This window comes from Mus pahari, chromosome 3 (genome assembly GCF_900095145.1).
Source record: "Mus pahari chromosome 3, PAHARI_EIJ_v1.1, whole genome shotgun sequence".
In the NCBI taxonomy this organism is placed as follows: Eukaryota; Metazoa; Chordata; class Mammalia; order Rodentia; family Muridae; genus Mus; species Mus pahari.
The window spans coordinates 147,681,053-147,700,461 of record NC_034592.1 but is presented as its reverse complement, the minus strand read 5'-3'; the positions used below and the strand labels follow the sequence as shown (position 1 = coordinate 147,700,461).

At 48.1% G+C, this 19,409-nt stretch overlaps 1 protein-coding gene across 4 annotated transcripts; it reads left to right on the top strand.

The window, feature by feature from the left end:
- The first annotated feature begins 6,264 nt into the window (after nucleotides 1-6,264).
- Znf334 (zinc finger protein 334) lies at nucleotides 6,265-18,600 on the top strand. Of its 4 annotated transcripts, none has more exons than XM_029536979.1 (5): nucleotides 6,265-6,539; nucleotides 7,554-7,616; nucleotides 12,768-12,894; nucleotides 13,264-13,356; nucleotides 14,150-18,600. In XM_029536979.1, exons 2-5 carry the CDS (start codon nucleotides 7,602-7,604, stop codon nucleotides 15,952-15,954), a joined length of 2,040 nt encoding a protein of 679 aa, XP_029392839.1. In that variant the 5' UTR covers nucleotides 6,265-6,539; nucleotides 7,554-7,601; the 3' UTR covers nucleotides 15,955-18,600. The 4 variants fall into 4 exon arrangements, with proteins under 4 accessions (XP_029392839.1, XP_029392840.1, XP_021048728.1 ...); XM_029536980.1 differs by having other exon boundaries at nucleotides 7,482-7,616; XM_021193069.2 differs by having other exon boundaries at nucleotides 6,265-6,616.
- Nucleotides 18,601-19,409: the final 809 nt, after the last annotated feature.

Sequence of the window (19,409 nt, the reverse complement as noted above, 5' to 3'; positions counted from 1 at the left end):
GGAACTCACTCTGTAGACCAGGCTGGCCTCAAACTCAGAAATCTGCCTGCCTCTGCCTCCCGAGTGCTGGGATTAAAGGCGTGCACCACCACGCCCGGCTCCAACTTCCAATTCTTGATTGACTTTTGGGATCAGCACATCAAGCTACACCCCATTCGGTAAAACAGAGTCAAGTGTTCTTAAGACTGAAGGGAGGGGTTGGCTCCATGGAGAGGGCAGAGTGAGGAAAGCAGAGAAGGAAGCATAAGGAGCGTTAGCCCTGAAGCCTGTGTAACTATTGTGGATCACGAGGCTCACATTCATTTTTAGAACATCAGTACCACAAACACACAGGTGATGAACCACGTCACTATGACTGTGGCTCCACTGGATTCTTTGGCATCTGTGGTACAGAATGCTCACCCTCCCCCAGAGACTCATATTTGAATACTTGGTCCACAGTTGGTAGAACTGTTTGGGAAGGATTAGGAGGGTGTGGCCTTATTGGAGGAGAAGTGTTGCTGGGAGTGGCCTTTGAGGTATCAAAGCCTCGCGGCGTTTCCAGATAGCTTTCTGCCTTCTGGTTGTGTCTCAAGATGTGAGTTCTCAGCTACTATTCCAGCACCATTCCTGCTTGCTGCCACGCTCTTCCTCATGACGGTCATGGACCCTGCACTAGCTGGGTTTGTGTGTCAACTTGACACAAGCTGAAGTTATCACAGAAAGAAAGGAGCTTCAGTTGAGGAAATGCCTCCATGAGATCCAGCTATAGGCATTTTCTCAGTTAGTGATCAAGGGTGGGAGGGTCCATTGTGGGTGGTGCCATCCCTGGACTGGTAGTCCTGGGCTCTGTAAGAAAGCAAGGTGAACAAGTCAGGGCAGGCAAGCCAGTAAGTGACATCCCTCCACGGCCTCTGCATCAGCTCCTGCTTCCTGACCTGCTTGAGTTTCAGTCTTGACTTCTTTTGGTGATGAACAGCAATGTGGAACTGTAAGCTGAATAAACCTTTTCCTCCCCAACTTACTTCTTGGTCATGATGTCTATGCAGGAATAGAAGCCCTGACTAAGACAGACCCTAACCCTTTATAACTTTAAGTTCCAAATGTACTCTTTCTTCTATAAATTGCCTTGTCTGTGGTATTTTATTGCAGAAAAAAAAAACGGTATTCTTTCTTTTCTTTCTTTTCTCTTTGCTTATTTTATCTTGTAGTATTTGATTTGGAACAGAGTCTCATGTAGCCCAGGCTACCCTCAAACTCACCATACAGGCAAGGATAACCTTGAACTTCTTGATTCTCCTGACTCCCACCCAATTGCTAGAATTACAGCCAGCTCAGAATACACAGCAGGAAAGCAGGCGAGCCACACAGCCATCCCTGAACACACAACAGCAAAGGGAGAAAACCAGAGAGCTAGCTAGCTCTGAATGCACAGCAACAAAGCGGAGAGCCAGGCTCAATCAAGGGAAGGCCAGCACCAGAGGCTGTCCTCCACACGAATGCTGGGCCCTACATATTCCCAGAGACACACACAGCATCATTGCCTGCACACACACATGCATATACAAACTGTGCACATGGGGGGGGGCAAGGGAAAAGAGAAGGAAAGAGGGAAGGGTTTATATATTTTTCCTTCCAGGTATAGAATCAGATTATTATATTTAGTGTAATTTCTCAGAATTAAATACATCTAGTAGTATTGCAAACAAAAAGGAGAATAATTCCAAACTAGACAAACAGACTATAGTTGCCAGTCTGTGAGTGCCACAGGGCAGCTGAGCTGGGGAAAAGGGCAACAGAGGCCACCTTTCACCTGGTCACTGACCCACCCATGGTGGCCCAACGACAAGAACCCTCGAAGGCACCTTGTGACACTATTACCTGAGGAGCTAGGATGTCAACACCTGAACTGGGGCAAACAGACCAGCCACCTCAGGGACCACGGAATCTAGACAGCTCTGTGGGAAGCAGGGGGCACACTTGGAGGTGACCTGAGCTCTAACTCCCACACAGTGGAAAAACTGAACCAACTCCCCCGAGGTTGTCCTCTGCCCTCTCTATGTTTACCATGGCACACACACACACACACACACACACAGTAAATAAATGCATTGAACTCCTAGACTCAAGCATCTGTGGCTGCCTACACAAAAGAAGCCAATCAGCATGCTGGCATGGACTGGGGAGGGGCACATGAGGCCTCACTCTCCTAGCTGAGATGCTATTGGCAGTCAGTGGCTACTGGGGTGGGGTTGGTAATTTTTCTTCAGGGATGTGGCTCCTGATGGGTTGCCCACACTCTAGTAGATGGTACCACACCATGCACTTACTGGCAGTGCCAACTGGATTTGTACACACTTCGTATATATCCATGAAATCCCCAAAGAGTACATTAAAATATTATAATAGACAAGTAAATAAATGTAACAGAACAGGCCTCCTGAGTACTGATCAGATGAATAAGTGAGTACCCACTGAGTGAAGACTTGCCTTCATCCCAGTGTGGAGCCTCAGACAGCTAGCTCCCATCTTAGCGAGCCTATACTGACTCACAGGGCTCTTTATTTGTCAGCAGCAGAGAGTATCCCAGCATCACTCAAGGCGAGCTGTACGAGTCAGGAAGATCTAGAGCCAGCAGAGCCCTGGAGACCCCTGTAGCTGGGATCACGGGCAGTCTTTACAGTACCCATGCCAGACTGAAACAACCTCCATTCTACTTGAGGTTATCAGAAAAAGGAGCCAGTTTTGTGAGGCTACGGAAAAACAAGAGTCCCTTCAGATTGCTTGATCCACATTAACAGCATCTGGATCTATTATCTGAAGTATCATAGAGAACTGGAGCCGGCTTCAGTGCTTTCAATCAGCAGGCCTTCTTGACTGTGCAGCCTAGCTAATGAAGTTGATGGGGAGCCTCCGAGGGAAGTTGGCTGGGGAGTCTTCTGCCATCTAGTGGTCACTGTGGGAAAATGCAGATCCGAGCATCTGCCTGTCTGCCTGCTGTCTTCCTGTCCTAACATTCTATTGACTTCCTTTTCCCCTCTTCTCCTCCTCTCTTTCCTCTTTTATTTCACCAATCTAAATGTTTCACTTTGTTATTCTTCCCATTGTGAGTGTATACAATGTATATGTGTAAGTGAGGACGTTGGCCACAGCAGCCCTGTGGCCATCAGAGGATGCCTTTGTGGAAGCAATTATCTTCTTCCATTGTGAGTCCTGAGAATAGAACTCAGGTCCTCGGGCTTGAGCCACAAGTGCTTTTGCTTTCTGAGCCATCTTGCTGGCCCAAGCCTAAGCTGTCTTCTGAGAAACCTCCTACTGGCTTAAAAACTCACCAGGATCCATGAATTGTCTGCCTCCTTTGTGGTAATTAGTTGAGTTGTAGTCATACACACGCAATGTCAGGTCCTTGATATCAACTCTACGGTCTTCATTCAAAGAGAATGAATGCAGGGATCATGAAACCTGTGATCCCTAAGCAATCCTGGATTAACGTCATCAAATGGCTGAAAGTGAAATAAAAGAAGAACAGGACAGAATGAACTCTGATGCTCTGTCAGGTCAGAAATAAAATGAACAGGGAGATGGAAAGATAATTCCAGGACACAGGAATGGGGACTAAAGAGAGGGAGAGATGGGGGGGGACGTGAGTGTGTTTTTCATAAAACACTCACAGACAACAGGGATTTGAGTCTGCCAGGCAGTCTTCAAAGTGTGCGGTGTGTCCCAGAACCACGCCCTGGATCCTGGAGGGGCGGCTGTGGCACCTGTTCATCACTGAGATCAGCCCCAGCACATGGGAGGCAGAGACAGGCAATCCTAAGTTCAAAGTGAGCCTCGGCTAAATACAGAAACCCTGCCTCAAAATCAAAGCAAAACATTCTGAGACTATTGCTGATGCGTATCTTCACACGGAAGTTCAACTGTTTCTCTAAGAGTCTCCTGAACGGTTAGGATAAAGGGCACAAGAGCTTCAGCAAGTGTTCTACGAACTCTGCAAGAGAGTCAGCCAACTTGGCCAGATGAGGAACGTTTTTCCAATTCCATGACCAAGCTTGTCTGCCACAAGTGTATGTGATGTTAAAGTATTGTTTATTCTTTTCTAGGATCCTTAGTGTTGTTGGCCATTACATATGTGTGTGTATATACATATATATCTATATGTATATACACACACATATAATATATATTACACACATACATATATATGTATATGTATATATACATATATCACACACACACATATATTTTTTTTTTCAGGGGTTTAGTTCATTATCACCATGGCAGGAAGCATGGGAGCATGCAGGCAGACACAGTGCTGGAGAAAGAGCTAAGAGTTCTACGCCTTGATCCACAGGCAGCAGAGGGAGGTTGTGTTAACACTGAGTGTAGCTTGAGCATAGGAGACCTCAAGCCCGCCTCCACAGTGACGCACTTCCTCTGACAAGGTCACACCCACTCCAACAAGGCCACACCTCCTATTCAAACCATCCCATATAGCTAATTTCTAGTTCTTTTTCAAATCTTCTATATTAATTTTCTTGTTCCTTACTTGACTTAAAGAACATACTAAATTGAAGTTATTTCTAGAAGCACTATTAATAATTGAGCCCACTTTTTCATTTATTATATATAGAAGCCAACTGCATTCCCTTCCCCCATATATTTGCTTTTAAAATTGATCTTTCCCCAAAGTCATTTCAGTTTTCTTTTGACTTGGTATGGGTTCAGGTAAATACCCCTGAGAATGGCCCAGCACACATGTGGAGCTTGCAGAACTGGGTCCTCTCCCTCGACCATGTGGACCCCTGAAACCCACAGCAGGTCATCTGGTTTGTTGGCAATGCCTTTATCCACTGAAACATCTTGCAGACCCACCATGTATTTATTGCTCCATAACAACTAACCCCAAAACCTGGTGGCTTAAAATGATGCAACTGTTTTTTTCCTTCGTGCTATGTGGCTACTGGTACGGACTTTGTGGTTCTGTGTGTGTTTCTGGTACAGATGTGGCTGTGCTTCATGTGAGTCCATATGCAACCGAGGCCTCCCAGGAACTTAACTGCATGCAATGTTCAGGGTGGCTCACTCCTTGAGTCTGAAGCCTTGACAAGGATCCCTGGAAGGGGAGGCATGGCTGGGTTTCTGGGAAAGATTTGGCTGTTTCTCCACATCGCCTCTCTGCTTCTTTTGGTGTCCACTTGATCTCTGGTAACTAGTTAACTAAAGTCATACACAAGCTCTAGGAACACCGCAAACAAACCCGACTGCCAGGATATCAGGTTTGCTTTTTGAAACCTGCGGTGTCCCTTCTTATGACCCCTTTATTTAAATTACAACATGGCCACGTTTGATGTGGGAGACAATATACAAACATTGAATCCCTGGAAGTCTGGCTCATGGAGAGCTATCTCTCAGCCTCTGCATCTCAATGTTTCTTTTGGTATTTAAACATAACTGATAACTGTGTCAGAAACTGTCTGGCCTTCCAATGAGTAAGATATTACATAGCTTTCCTCTTTTAAAATATATACACGTATTCAATTTGTCCTTGTGAAGATCAGTTTCTATATTACTTGCATTAAATATAATTGGTCATGTTAAAATATATTGTTAAGGGACTGGAGAGATGGCGCAGTGATTTATAGCACTGGCTGCTCTTCCAGAGGAGCAGAGTTCAATTCCCAGCAACTATATGATACCATCTTCTGGCTTTCTCAGACACAGGTACCAACACAGTACACAAGTGGTGGACAAGACATACATGCAGGCAGGCAATACATCAATACATATAAAATAAAATAAAAATTGAAAATAATATACTTTTAAAATATTATGTCATTACGTATTGTGATTTCTCTTTCTGTAAAATTGGCAGGAGAGTATGCACCTGTCAGTAAAGTCAGTAATAAACAGGATGGCGATTATTTTCTTTTAAAATATTTAGAGACGGTCTGATTCTTTGTTAGGGGGTCTCTCCTATAATTTTGGGAAGATCGTCGATACATTTTTTATTCTGAGAGAACTGTTTGGTTACTATTTTTTTCTTAAATACACTGTTGGAGTTTCTTTACAGAACCCTAATTTTTTATTTCTCACACTTCTTTTTGTACTTATGGTTTTTACTCGTGAGTTACTCTGATTAAAACCCTAGCGCCTCGGAGGGTATCGGCTGGGCGGGGGCCGCAACTCCTTATGGGAAATGTAGTCCTGGAAAGACTACTGCACCCTTTGGAGAACCGTGGGAATGGCCGCTCCGAGGCTCTGCGCATGCGCGGTCTCCTAGCCTCGATGGATGCGTTTCCGTTTCGTGGGGCTCTTCCAGGCGAGGCTCGAGGGGCCTCTGTGCGCCACAGTTGCCTGGGGCCTTCTGGGGGCTACAAAAGAAGCGAGGTTTTTCCCGAGCCAGAAGAATACCGGGTGGCGACTCCGGGGCAGGAGCAGAAGGACCAGCGCTTTCCTGGGGCCCGCGGAGGCTCGCGCGTGTCCAGGGGCCGGGCGAAGCTAGCGGGCGCCCCCGGGGCTGGAGGCCTCCGGGCGGGCAGCCTGGGAAGGAGAGAGAGGTGTGTGCGTGCAAAAAGCGGATCCCAGCAGTTCTGCGGATGCCTTTGGCCTGGAAAAGCTTCGGGGCTGCTTAAAGGTTGGGCTGCGATGGAGGGAATGAGCGGGTCTGATTGGAAAGGATGGCGTTTCATTGGCGGGTCTTTCGTTTGGGAGGGATGGGATGCCAGCCATGGCTGAGAAAAAGGTCTCTGCGTCACTTCGAACAAATACGCGTCGTTCCTTAGAGTCTCCATTCTGTTTCGCCAGAGTTGCTCAAGCCCCGTCCATCACCATCCTGGAGTTTACTGGTTTCCGTTATATAGAAGAATGACCCAAGAGTATCTACAGAAAAGGGTTTTTTTGAGATATTTGAACTTTTTCTCAAGTGAGGAAGGCAGCTATTTTAACCATTTAGGTAGTTTGCTAGTGCCAGAACCAAGAATTGAAATCTGGTGTGTTGATTCGAAGGCCAGGGCTTTGTCTTCTGCTACACTGAAGCAGAGGCCTCCCTCTCATGAAACTGCAGTTAAGGTTGGGGGAGGGGAGTGGAGTGATAAGCATCTTAAACCCCTCACTCCCTCTGTCTGATTTTCTGATTTCATCTGCTGAATGGATTAGTAGGAAAACAGGTAATTGATACCCAAAAAACTAGATGGTAGGTAGATAGATAGATAGATAGATAGATAATAGATAGATAGATAGATAGATAGACTCTCAGAGTTGCTGGCCTGCTCTTTCAGGCTTCTTGTATACTAAAGCTTATTGATGTGATCTAATATGAACTCCAGAGTGTTGTTTGTTTTTTAAGGAGGCCTGAGTGAGACAGTAATTCAGTTCACACCTTTGTTCCCTTTCACACAGTAAGAAAAGCTCTGATTAGTCCATTCAGAACTGCCCGTGGGCCTTCCCTCCGCAGATGCTTTCTGTATGACACAGGTTGAAGAAGGGTCCTTTCCTTCCAGGGCATGTCTGTGAGTCACTGTCAGAGCTGCTAGCCAATCTGCTGATCACGTTTCCTGTTCTTCCTCACCCAGCCGTTGGATCACCGGTGGTTCCTGGCCCTTTCTTGAGAACGCCTGAAAATGGACAGTACCCAGGTACGACACTGAGGGATCCACTTCCCACCGTTGGCAGTGGATGTTCATAGATCTGCAGTGAGTGCATCCGGATGAAGTAGTAGACATGTATAAAAAGGCAGCATCAGGGGAAATAAGGGAAACAGATCAGTACCAGAGAAGTGAACCCCAATAAACAGAAGGCGTTGCCAGATGTGCTGGAGCACACCTTTAATCCCAGCGCTTGGGAGGCAGAGGCAGATGGATGTCTGAGTTAGAAGCCAGCCTGGTCTGCATAGAGAATTCCAGGACAGTCAGGGCTACACAGAAAAACCCTGTCTTGAAAAAAAAAAACAAATGGATAAATAAATAAACAGAAACTATTCACTCCCATAGACTTGTTCAGGTTGTATGACAAAGACCCAAGTAGTAGGAAGTAGGCTGTTACCATGGTTTTTCATCATTTATTTATAAACATGTTCTATGAGCAGATGATGCAAAATCACCTTTACCAACAGCAGCTGTGGATTCCCTTGACTTACAACTTGGCAAGGCCTCGCAGTTACAGATGTCTAATCTATTTTCAGAGCTATAGACAGCCCTCTGATCATTCTCGATGGTGTAATGATAAAACCTGCAGTCAGTGGGTTGCATGTGCCTCAAATGGTGCCTGTTGCTACTTTTTATCTTTAGTGGCTTTTTAGAATGTGTGTGTGTGTGTGTGTGTGTGTGTGTGTGTGTGTGTGTGTGTGTTACTGTAAAGAGGAGACAGGCTCACGCTGATAATTCTCCTTCTGCCTCCCGAGTATTTCAGTTCTGCTTTTAAAACAGGCAGCACAGGGCACAATTGGACTTTAGATCCTGTGGTAAAACTATGTCACTTGCTTCTGTAATGTCAACTCACTCCATGTCCACTACGCATGTTGTGACCAAAATCAGTGATCATTCGCCTATTCTCTTTTTTTTTTTAAGATTTATTTATTTATTATATGTAAGTACACTGTAGCTGTCTTCAGACACTCCAGAAGAAGGCATCAGATTTCGTTACGGATGGTTGTGAGCCACCATATGGTTGCTGGGATTTGAACTCAGGACCTCTGGAAGAGCAGTCGGTACTCTTAACCACTGAGCCATCCCGCCAGCCCCCCATTTGCCTATTTTCAGACTTAGTATTTCTATTCCGTGCTTTGCCAAACCCCTTGCCCTTATAGTGTGACCATCTCTCCCCAGACTGTACCCCCAACCATGTCTAGCTTTCACACCGCTCTCTAACTCACTAATCGTTTCCTCTCTTAGACCCACTGCTCCCGCCTCTGCCACCAACATTGTGTGCTTACTCCAGTCTTCTCTCTGCTTTCCTCTGTGTCATCTAGAGTTTTAACTCGAACCCTCTCACCGCTGAAATCTTCCTGCCAGTAAGATTCTCAGGGTGTGACTCTTGGTGTACTTCTCTGCAAGCGGTCTGCAAAAGGCTCTTGGAGTCCTCTGGTGCAGAACAGAAATAATGTCCCCACCTCTGTTCGGTGTGCGGCCACCTCATTGTTCTCTGCCGATGACGTTGCTAAGCCTTCCACAAGCTAGAAAGAATATAAGCCAGGTGTGGTGACTGAGGTCTACAGCTCTGGGACTCAGGGAGCTAAGGCAGGAGAATTGCTATGTGTTGAGGCCAACCTGAGCTACAGTGTGAAACTGTCTCAAAAGAGGGGAGGGGGAGAAAAAGAAAGCGAGGTGTGTGTCTGGTCCTCCTGTCCCTTGTTTCCTGTCACAGGCCCGTGTCAGCCTTGCGAAGGTCTCACGGGAATCAGTTCCTACCTCCCTTCAAGGCCTACTTCCCCGGCCTCAGTTCCTGTCTTTGGGATTGTCAGGGATTTCCCCATGGTCTATCCACATCTTTCTCAAGTGTGTTGTTCACACTTGTCTGTCTTGCTAGCAATACCCATCTGTAACATCTCGATGCCACGCTGCCCGAGCAGGTCCACACTAGTACAGCGTGAAAGTCCAGCATCCTTGGTTAGATTTATCAAGGCCGGTTACTTCCTGGCCTCTTCCTGCTTTTCTTTCGTTCCTGCCGCTCCAGACCTTTCATTTACCAGCTACGTGTCGATCACTGTGTTGTGTGTACCCGATGCTACACCTGCAGCTTAGCAAAAGCCAGCACCTCTGCGCTCATAGAGCTGGAGCTAGTGGAGGACTGGCTTTCCTGTGGCTGACACCCAGGCAAGGCTCAGATCATTATAAACAGATTTGCCATCAATGTGACCAGGGTATTAGAAAGTTGGGGCACATCGTTTCTGTAAGGCTGTCCCATTCGCTGTAGGATACCAACCATCCCTGGCCTGGTATCCCTCTGCCAGAAGTCATCTCACTGAGCCGCACTAGCCAGACATTTGTGCCCCAGGAAGCAGGCATCAGCTGTGTTAGCCCGCTGCAGAAGGGTAACACTTGCTTCCGGTTCCTGATCGTGCACCTGAGTTTACTTGGAACCTGTTCCCTGTTGTTGAAGTAATTTCTACTTCTTCATGCTGTTTGAGACCACAGCCCAAAGTTGTTCTGTTGTAGATTCCATTCCTGTCCCTTCTCTTTATCCTCCAGGTTGGGTGTTGATGGAGCTGTGCAGCTGTCTCTATTTCTGCACGTTTGCCTGTGGGACTCCCTACATGTGAGGCCATCGGCCCTCCTCTCCATGTCCTCTCTCCTTTGCCGCCCCTTACAGTGAGGCTCCTCCTCCTCCTCCTCCTCCTCCTCCTCCTCCCTATCTTTTTTGGTTTTCCTTTGTTTTCTGCCCAGACTGCATAGGGTTGCTCACAGAGTTGACTGAAGCACCTGGAGTATGATGTTATTTTGCCATTCCTCATGAGCACCGGTCAGTGTCTTCCAAACAGAGTATGCGCTCCCTTCTGCTGTGGGCTGTGGGCTGTGGGCTGTGGGCTGTGGGCTGTCAGGGCAGCTGATGCTGTCCTGTGTGCAGAGGACTCAAGTCAGCACTCTCCATCCAACTCGCATCGTCGTCTCCCCTCTGCTGTTCTTTGAGTCATTCTTCCTAGTTGTCCAGAGCTTCGGTACATACCATCCAGCCTGGGTTATAATACAAATTATAAAGGACTGTTTATTACCAGGGCGCTTGTGATTCGTAGAGCATATTTAACGTGGATAGTGAACTGCTTCCAGGAGACAAGTATGCGATCCTGAAGGAAGGGTGCGGTAAGGCCTGTGTGCAGATGTGAGGTAGGAGGGGGAAGAACGATAGCTTTGCATGAGGTAGGGCATGTGACCTGGCACACAGGAGCGCATGGGCTTCTGCAGAGCTCTCTTACGGCGACTGCGCTTCGGAGTGAATTCAGACAAATGTAAGAGCAGAAGTCAGAGACCGTTCCCACGAACGCTTGGCTTGTCTTCCCTTGGCCTGTCGGTGCTGGGTGCAGTGATCAGAACCTAGGAAAAACGCCACCCCAGTTCCGTTACTGCACGGACACAGCGCAGGGCAGTGCCAGACTGTTTTCAGCCGGGGATCCAGTGTTAAAGTCTGTTGTCGTGTGTCCATGGCCTCTTGTATTCCGGGATGACCTTTGTCTCTCATGACCCTGTAGAGCACACTCCTCGTCTGTGACGCCTCTGTCTTGTGACCTATACTCTGCTGGCTTGCTTATCCGGCCAGCTGTGGTGCTGTTTGTAGGGCTTGTGGTTCTCCTCCATCGTGTGTGCTAGTTCGCTTGCTTGGGTTTGGGGAGTTGGGAAGCACCACAGTTGAGTCAGGTTTGTACACAGAAGCCTATGTGGGGAAGTGCCCCGGCCTCCGTGTCGCCCTTTCAACTTATTGTAACTCTTTCCCTCTGTCCTCCTCCTGAAGGTGACAAGTTCACTCATACCTCGTGGCCCTTTCTGTGTTTTACACGGATTTGTACCTATGTGTTCTCTTTCCTTCCTTACATAAGGGCACACTGTAGATATCGCTGCGCCTCTTCCCCCCTCACAGTGCGGCCTAGAGCTCATTCCATGCCAGTCTAGAGACAGTAGCGTTTTGCCTTCAGATACTGTTCCCATTACTAGTCTTCTCCATGAGCTCCAAAACCCGATGTCACCTGCAGGGTAGGTGCCTTTAGACTCTTCTCGTCTCTCACCCGCTAAAGCTCCCTGTAGAAGGGCATCCCGATCTTCTTCCCCTTTGATCGGACCTTTTAGCTGTTTCCCGTGTTTCCAAGTAGGGAGCAGCAGGCCTTTCCTGGGGGACCGTCTGCCAGCTGTTTTCAGCTTTGCTTGGACATGCAATCTCTGTTAGCGCTAAATGCAGCAGTTTGTAGAATGGAAAAGGTCACAGGCAAAGTGTGAACCAGGTACTGGCCAGACTGAGCCACTGAAGCTAGACTGGGCCCAGAGGCAGTGGCTTGCTACCACCCACACACGAGTGTCACCTCCAGAGTGCACATTGTCCTGCTGCTCTAGGGGTTACAGACACCTCTGTGTTCTCCAGAGTGGATGGTGGGGAGCCCCTGGGGTCATCATCATGTTCCTCTCTTGACCAGAAGCAAACAAGAAAGTGTTCCTGGCATCTACATGGTTATCAGCAGTCACATACTGCTTATCCTAGAGTTACAGTATGGCTTCCACACATAGGTCATCTGTACATTGAAAGAGTGTTTTCCTGATTTGTTGCAGTAGCAGAAACCTATATGACTGACTGTAGACTCAAGGGCCTCTGTGCTCTGCCCACTCCCTGGTTTCTTTCCTATAAAGGTCACTCTTCGACTGTCGTGTGTGTGTGTGTGTGTGTGTGTGTGTGTTGCTTCCTAAGTGTATTTCTCAGTGAACACACTGGCAAGATGTACTTTATGTGAGGACTAAAATCATCACCTCACCGAAGTCTCATGACACAAAACTGAACCATTTGTGGTGGCCCTTTGTCTAGCATGTATGTTTCTGCCTGAGGTGCAGTCCTGCATGTGTCACCTGTCCTACTGGGTGCTCCTCCAGAGCAAGAGCCACAGTGCACGAGTCAGCAATCCGGGAGTCCCAGGACACTGTGTAAGCGTGCACATTTAAAGAACTCATTCACACGGAGTGAGCCGTTTCTTCTTTCCTCGCCTGAAGCATCTCTCTAGCGGAACAATGGCCGTGTGGGGCCCACCTCATATTTCTTATTCCTCCTCATCTGCTGTTGCTCAGTTCTAGTATCTCAGATGAAACTCGCTCTTTCAGAGACCAATCTCCTTCAAGGACTTGGCTGTGGACTTCACCCGTGAGGAGTGGCAACATCTGGGCCCTGCACAGCGTCTCCTCTACAGGGATGTGATGCTGGAGAACTACAGAAACCTCATCGCAGTGGGTGAGTGCAGCCCCCACACAGAGCCCAGGGGCAGCCTCATCACAGTGGGTGAGTGCAGCCCCCACACAGAGCCCAGGGGCAGCCTCATCGCAGTGGGTGAGTGCAGCCCCCACACAGAGCCCAGAGTAGGCCTTTCTTCTGTGCCAGAGAACACAATAGAAGTGACTTCTCTCACCTTGAGTAACAGAGGAGAAGGAGGATGACCGTTTGTACACACATGCATGTGCATGCATGCATGCACACTGGTCTTCACCCACTTGGACCAGCCCCGCTGAGCTAGCAGAAGGCATCTCCATCCCTCAGTTTCCCCAACCTTTAGTCCTTGTCCACAGAGCTTGGCTCAAGTTCCATAGTGTTTCTCATTCACAGGGTTTCATGTTCGCAAACCAGATGTGATCTTAAAACTGGAACAAGGAAAAGAGCCCTGGGTAGTGGAAAACTCGTCACGACAGAACCACGCGGGTAAGTGTGATGGCCGAGAGGGTAAAACTGAAGAACTCGAGTTCAGGTTGGTCCGTGACCACAGCAGGCACCTGTATGATCTTCTTCTGGAATCTTCTAGAACCTAGAGCTCTAGAAGTGATGGATGAGGAAACCAGCTCACATAGATACTACAGTGTTCTCTTCATATGGTCTGGTCACTTAACTGAGCATATAAAAGTGTTTGGCTTTAAGTGCTCTATCCACGGAATGCACATTGATTTCTTCATCCTTCCCCACGTGCCCACCAGATGTCTTGCTTACTGCAGTACAGCTCCTGCCCCTCGCTGCCCACTTGAGGTTTCCTCTCCATTGTATTTGCATAAATGCCAGAGTTCTTGTCACTGAAAAGCTGTCCAGTTGGCCCCTCCTTCCCACCACTTCTGAGCCCTGGCTCCCAGAAGCCTGCTTCACTCTGCATTCTGCTTTGTTCACACCAGGTCTTGTCTGCTCACAGGGTCAGCCATGGAGAGCGTTGGGGACTGTCCCTGCTGCAGTGTTCCTGTCGGGGTTCAAGGCTCTCGTGTTCTTGCCGGTTTCTCCTTTCTCTGACCCAGTTTAGTGAGCTGGTATAGACGAGTTTACTTTTGTCCCCAGACCCCTCCTCTCTCTCATCCTTTGTGGCTTTGTTTCCATCAAGTAGGAGACATTTGCACTTAATCTCTTTAACACTGGAAAGCCAGTACTGAACCTTGGCCCCCATAAGATCTTTGTACAGATTGTCAGACATTCACAGAACTCACGTATTAATGTCACTTCTGTTCCTTCCTTCCAGAAGATGATGAGCCCTTAGAGAAGGACAAGAAAACACAAGACAAACATTTGAAGCAGTTTTCAGTCATCAATAACAAACCGATGCCAGGAAAGGCCAATCTGTTTGAGAAAACGGTTGCTCTGGACACGAATAGTGTTTCTTTGGGAAAAACGCTCCATAAATATGACCCGGGTGGAAATGGCTTAGAAAATAACTCAGAAGAAACTGTTGCAAAATCGAGCAAAGCCAATGGGAAGGCAGTTGCTGATCAGGATGGGCGAGGGAAGCCAGCGCTGCACACCAAGGCTGACAGAAGTCACGCTGTAGCAAAACGGCACAGACGTAATGAAGTTAGGGATGTCAAGAGTCAAGGGGAGGGTCTCACTCAACAACAGAATACGCAGTCTGCAAGTCAGCCCTCCGAGCATCATGAGGGTGACCAGGAGTCAGCCAGCGCTGCGGGGACGGAGGAGCAGCCTGAGCGGAAGCGGAATGAGTGCGCCGAGTGTAGGAAGACCTTTTCTAAGAGGTCCACTCTCATTGTCCACCTGAGAATCCATACCGGAGAGAGACCCTACGCCTGCAATTACTGTAGGAAAACTTTTCGTATAAAGGCAAGCCTCACTCGACACCAGCGGATTCACACCGGAGAGAGGCCTTACAAGTGCAAGGAGTGTGGCAAAGCCTTCATCGACAAGTCTGCCCTCATTGTGCATCAGAGGATTCACGGAGGGGAGAAGTCCTATGAGTGCAACGAGTGTGGCAAGACCTTCTTCCGGAAGTCAGCCCTGGCTGAGCACTTCCGGTCCCACACTGGGGAGAAGCCTTACAAATGCAAGGAGTGTGGCAACGCCTTTGGCAAGAAGTCGTACCTCATCGTGCACCAAAGAACTCACCGGGGCGAGAAGCCCAACGAGTGTAAGGAGTGCGGGAAGACCTTCTTCTGTCTGTCCGCCCTGACAGCGCACCAGAGGATCCACACGGGGGAGAAACCCTACGAGTGCAAGGAGTGTGACAAAACCTTCTTCTGTCAGTCGGCCCTCAACGTGCACCTGAGAAGCCACACCGGGGAGAAGCCCTACAAGTGCCGCCTGTGTGGGAAGTATCTGTGCACGAAGTCTGCCCTGGTGGCGCATCAGGTAATTCACAGAGGGAAGAAGACCTTCGAATGTCCCGAGTGCGGGAAGCTTTTCTACCTGAAGTCCACACTCACCATCCATCAGAGAACTCACACAGGCGAGAAGCACAGCGTACTTAGTAAGTGGGGCCGAGCAGCCGCTGGGAAGCCCAACTGCGGCGAGCAGAAGAGGGTGGACGCCAAGGACAATGTGCACGAGTGTCACGACCACAAGCGGCCGGCCCACAAGAGCTCCCGCCGCTTCGCGCACAAGAGAACCATCTGGGAGAGACCTTACGAGTGTGAGGAGTGTGGGCGGACATACTGCAGGAAGTCAGCTCTCAGGCACCATCAGAAGACGCACACGGGCGAGCGGCCCTACGAGTGCAAGGAGTGCGGGAAGACCTTCTGCCAGAAGGTCTCCTTCACGGAGCACCAACGGACTCACACCGGCGAGAAGCCGCACAAGTGCAAGGAGTGTGGGAAGTCCTTCCGCCACAAGTCAGCCTTCACCGTGCACAAGAGGATCCACACCGGGGAGAAACCGTACGCCTGCAACGAATGTGGCAAGAGCTACCGCCGCCTCTGGACGCTGACTGAACACCAGAAAATACACACGGGCGAGAAACCCTACGAATGTAACATGTGTAAGAAATCATTTCGCCACAAATCAAACTTTCTTTTACATCAGAAAACTCACAGGAAGTAAATTCCAGCAGGGCAACAGGTCATTACGTGATGCCCAGCTCCTGAGTTACACATAAAGGTGTCGGCACAGGGACTACTGCCGGAGTCAGCCCCGCCCCAAACACCAGAGAGCTCACACGGGCGACGTCGGACTCTCACTGTTAACTGTGAAGACATTACACCAGGTGTGCCTGCCTCCCTTTCAAACCGGGGAACAAACACTAATTCCTACCTGATCTCCCCCCACAGTTGATTTGCATAGCGTATGTTGCGGGCCCGTGAGGAGCCAGTGTTGATTCCAGAGCATTCCAGTTGTTCCTGGGATAGCTGGGTAGTGTCTGTTTATGAGTTTACAGTATTAACAGCTCAGACTACATAGCCTGTTCGTTCCCTGTCCCTGCTGTCCAGTGACAGGTCCTAATCCCTTCATCTGCAAAGGTGAGTCAGACGAGCCAATCTTCACTTCCCTGCCTGTAGCGACTCCCACACAGCAATGTGCGTTTGCTGAAGCCGAGTCATTGGCGTTTTCTGATGAGAGGCACGAGGTGGCTTGTAAGTGCCTCCTTGAGCTTCCACGTAAGCCAGGGAAACAGTGACTGCAGTTACCACAGCAAAACCAAAAATGAGTTAAGCAGATTCGAATAGGGAAGAGGGTTTGGGGAGTGTTTGAGTCAAACAGTGTCTGTGTTGTTTGTGTTTTAAATACCTCTGTTGGTTGTATTAGTGGTTTGATTATGTCAGTGTTTTCAAAAATATCTTGATTTTTTTTTTTTAATGAACATGTCCACAGGGGTATGATTTAGAATTTACCTGTCAGCTTCTGAGAAAACGTCTCCACGGTGCCAAATAGAATCACGGAGTGTGGATATGCGCATCCACCAGAATGCCTGCCATTCCTGGTGGGTTAATGTCAGGGCCTGTGGCCAGCCCTTGCTCTCTGATGTGCTGTGCTCTTCCTAGGACAGCGAAGTGAGTTTGTTTCAGTGGCAAAACAAGGAAGGACCACCGGGCATCTTGTCATGGGCCTTGCCTGTGGTTGCTGGCAAATCAGCCCTTGGCGTGGCCGCAGTAAGTTGTGTTGTCCAGCTTAGTCTTGATAATGAGTGTCACTCTGACCTGTCTGCTGCCTCCACTTGTGGTGTTGGGCTCTTGGATAAGAAAAGCTGCCCCTTGTTTGAGACCCATCAGAAATCCCAGAATGAACAAGATTATCTGTTTATTCAGTTTGTATTTTATATCCTTCAGTAAGGTAAATACATATTTGTGAATGCACATATATTCGATATATACTAATATATGCTGAAATAGGAATATATGTATATATCAACAGTAATCTTTTTCTGAAAATTTTAATAATTACTTAAAAGATTTGGTTGCTGTTGCAAATACAATTTTATCATCTGCTTTTAAAATTACTGGTAGAGGCCTGACAAGGATTAGCAAGCAAAGGTGCTTGCTGGCGAGCCTGATGACCTGAGTTCAATTCTTAGGCCCTACATAGTTGAGAGAACTGATTTTCTTACAAGCTACCCTGATTTCCACAAGTGTGATATGGCATGCACTCACACAACAAATACATACATGCATATAGACATACACACACATAAATAAATAAATAAGATTTAAAGTGTTTTTAAAACTCATAAGCATTTTTACCACATTTGTCAAAATGCATTCCTTACACTAGCTTTTCTTTGCTTGGTCTTATAAAACTCCCAGCTCCTTGTAGAGGATGTTGGTGAGCGTCTTGAGGAGGTAGTTTTCGCTCTTTGAAGATCTGTACCCGAGCTGTCTAATTGTGCCTTCTGCTTGCTGCTGGGTTATGCAACAAATCATAATCTTGTGATTACGGAATTGTTCCCCGTTATTGGTTTGACCAATGAAGAGAGTGCTGTATGCTGGGGGAACATTTTCTTTTTTCAAGTCTGGTGAGAAATATATGAGTCCATAAAGGGAAGGTCAGTGAGCCCCAATCACAGAAAGTCACAAGACACATCAGAGTGACACGTCAGGGTCCAGTGAGAGGACTCTGCTTGTTCTGCAAGCCAGCAACCCGGGACACTTGTCCTCTGACTGTACATGGGCTGCCATCCCATGCACACATACAATAATAGTGCAGTTTTTGAAGTTGTTTTTAAAAAAATAATTTGAAGACACATAAAAAATCGAAAGCAATTAAATGGAAGAGAATCCTTAAAAGCATCTGAAGGGAATGGCGACATGTAGGCTCTGTGAACTCGCGACATGTAGGCTTTGTGAACTCGCAACATGTAGGCTCTGTGAACTCAATACAGCTGCCGCAAGAAACCAGCACACTGATCAGAAGAGTGGATCTCAGCTCACCAATCAGGCCCAGTGCTGCCAGCCTGCTCCCTTCTGACCTCTGGAGGTCAGCTGGGCTTCTCCCCTGTGGTCTTCTACAGCTTGTGGCAATGCGACTTCAGGCTTTGCATCTGTCGTCACTGCGCATGTCCGTCCTCACTGCCCATGTCTGTCAACGTTTCCATTTTATCAGGACATGTCTGATCAAGGTCCCATCTTACTCAAGCATGACCTCATGTTGATTGGCATCTGTAAAAGCCTTATTCCATAAGGTCACATTGAAAGTGTTAGAGGCTGGAGGGACATTATTGGTACCCTAAAACTTACCCCATGTTTACCAGATTAAAATGACAGTAGATATTTGTTGCGTGAGACTTTTTTTACTGGGGAGATGCAACACACCCTAGGAAAGAAAGCTATGCCAGACCAAAGTAACAATTACACTGATGTCCAGCTCAGTAACCCAGTGAGTTTATTGGTGTTACTAGCGGGTATGGGTGAGGGCTTGCTTACAGGAGCAGGGATGGCCCAGAAGCAGCTGCATTATTAAAATCCTCCTCCCTCCAGCACGGGTGGTGAAAGCTGCAGCCCTGGGCCACCCTGCCGAGCCTGCAGAAGGCTCAGCAGCCTGGCTGGCCAGTCTCCTTCCCCAGCGATTATTACTGCATCTATAAAGAATCTGAGAGGCTTCCAGGTGGTGTGGGGTAACATCACCTGCCACCACACCAGACAACCTGTGTTTGGCCCCAGGACCCACATGGTTCAGGAAGAGAACCCACTTCTGCAAGCTGTCCTCGTGTGCCCCACACACTCTGGTCAACCTCTCCTCCCCAAATACACAAGAAAATGAAATTTTTACTTTTATTTTTTTTTATTTTTTGGTTTTTCGAGGTAGGGTTTCTCTGTATAGCCCTATACTGTCCTGGAACTCACGTTGTAGACCAGGCTGGCCTCAAACTCAGAAGTCTGCCTGCCTCTGCCTCCCGAGTGCTGGGATTAAAGGTGTACGCCACCATGCCCGGCTTGCAATTTTTATTTTTTGAGACATGGCTCTCTTATTGCCCTGGCTGTCCTGGAGCTCACTCTGTAGACCAGGCTGACCTGAAACTCACAGGGGATCTGCCTCCTGAGTGCTGGGATTAAAGTTGTGTGCTC

What these genes read in the sequence shown, in the direction of transcription:
- Znf334 (XM_029536979.1), top strand. An exon ending in CAGAAACCTCATCGCAGTGG is followed by an intron (nt 12,895 to 13,263) that starts GTGAGTGCAGCC and finishes TCTCATTCACAG; the next exon opens with GGTTTCATGTTCGCAAACCA. An exon ending in GTCACGACAGAACCACGCGG is followed by an intron (nt 13,357 to 14,149) that starts GTAAGTGTGATG and finishes CCTTCCTTCCAG; the next exon opens with AAGATGATGAGCCCTTAGAG.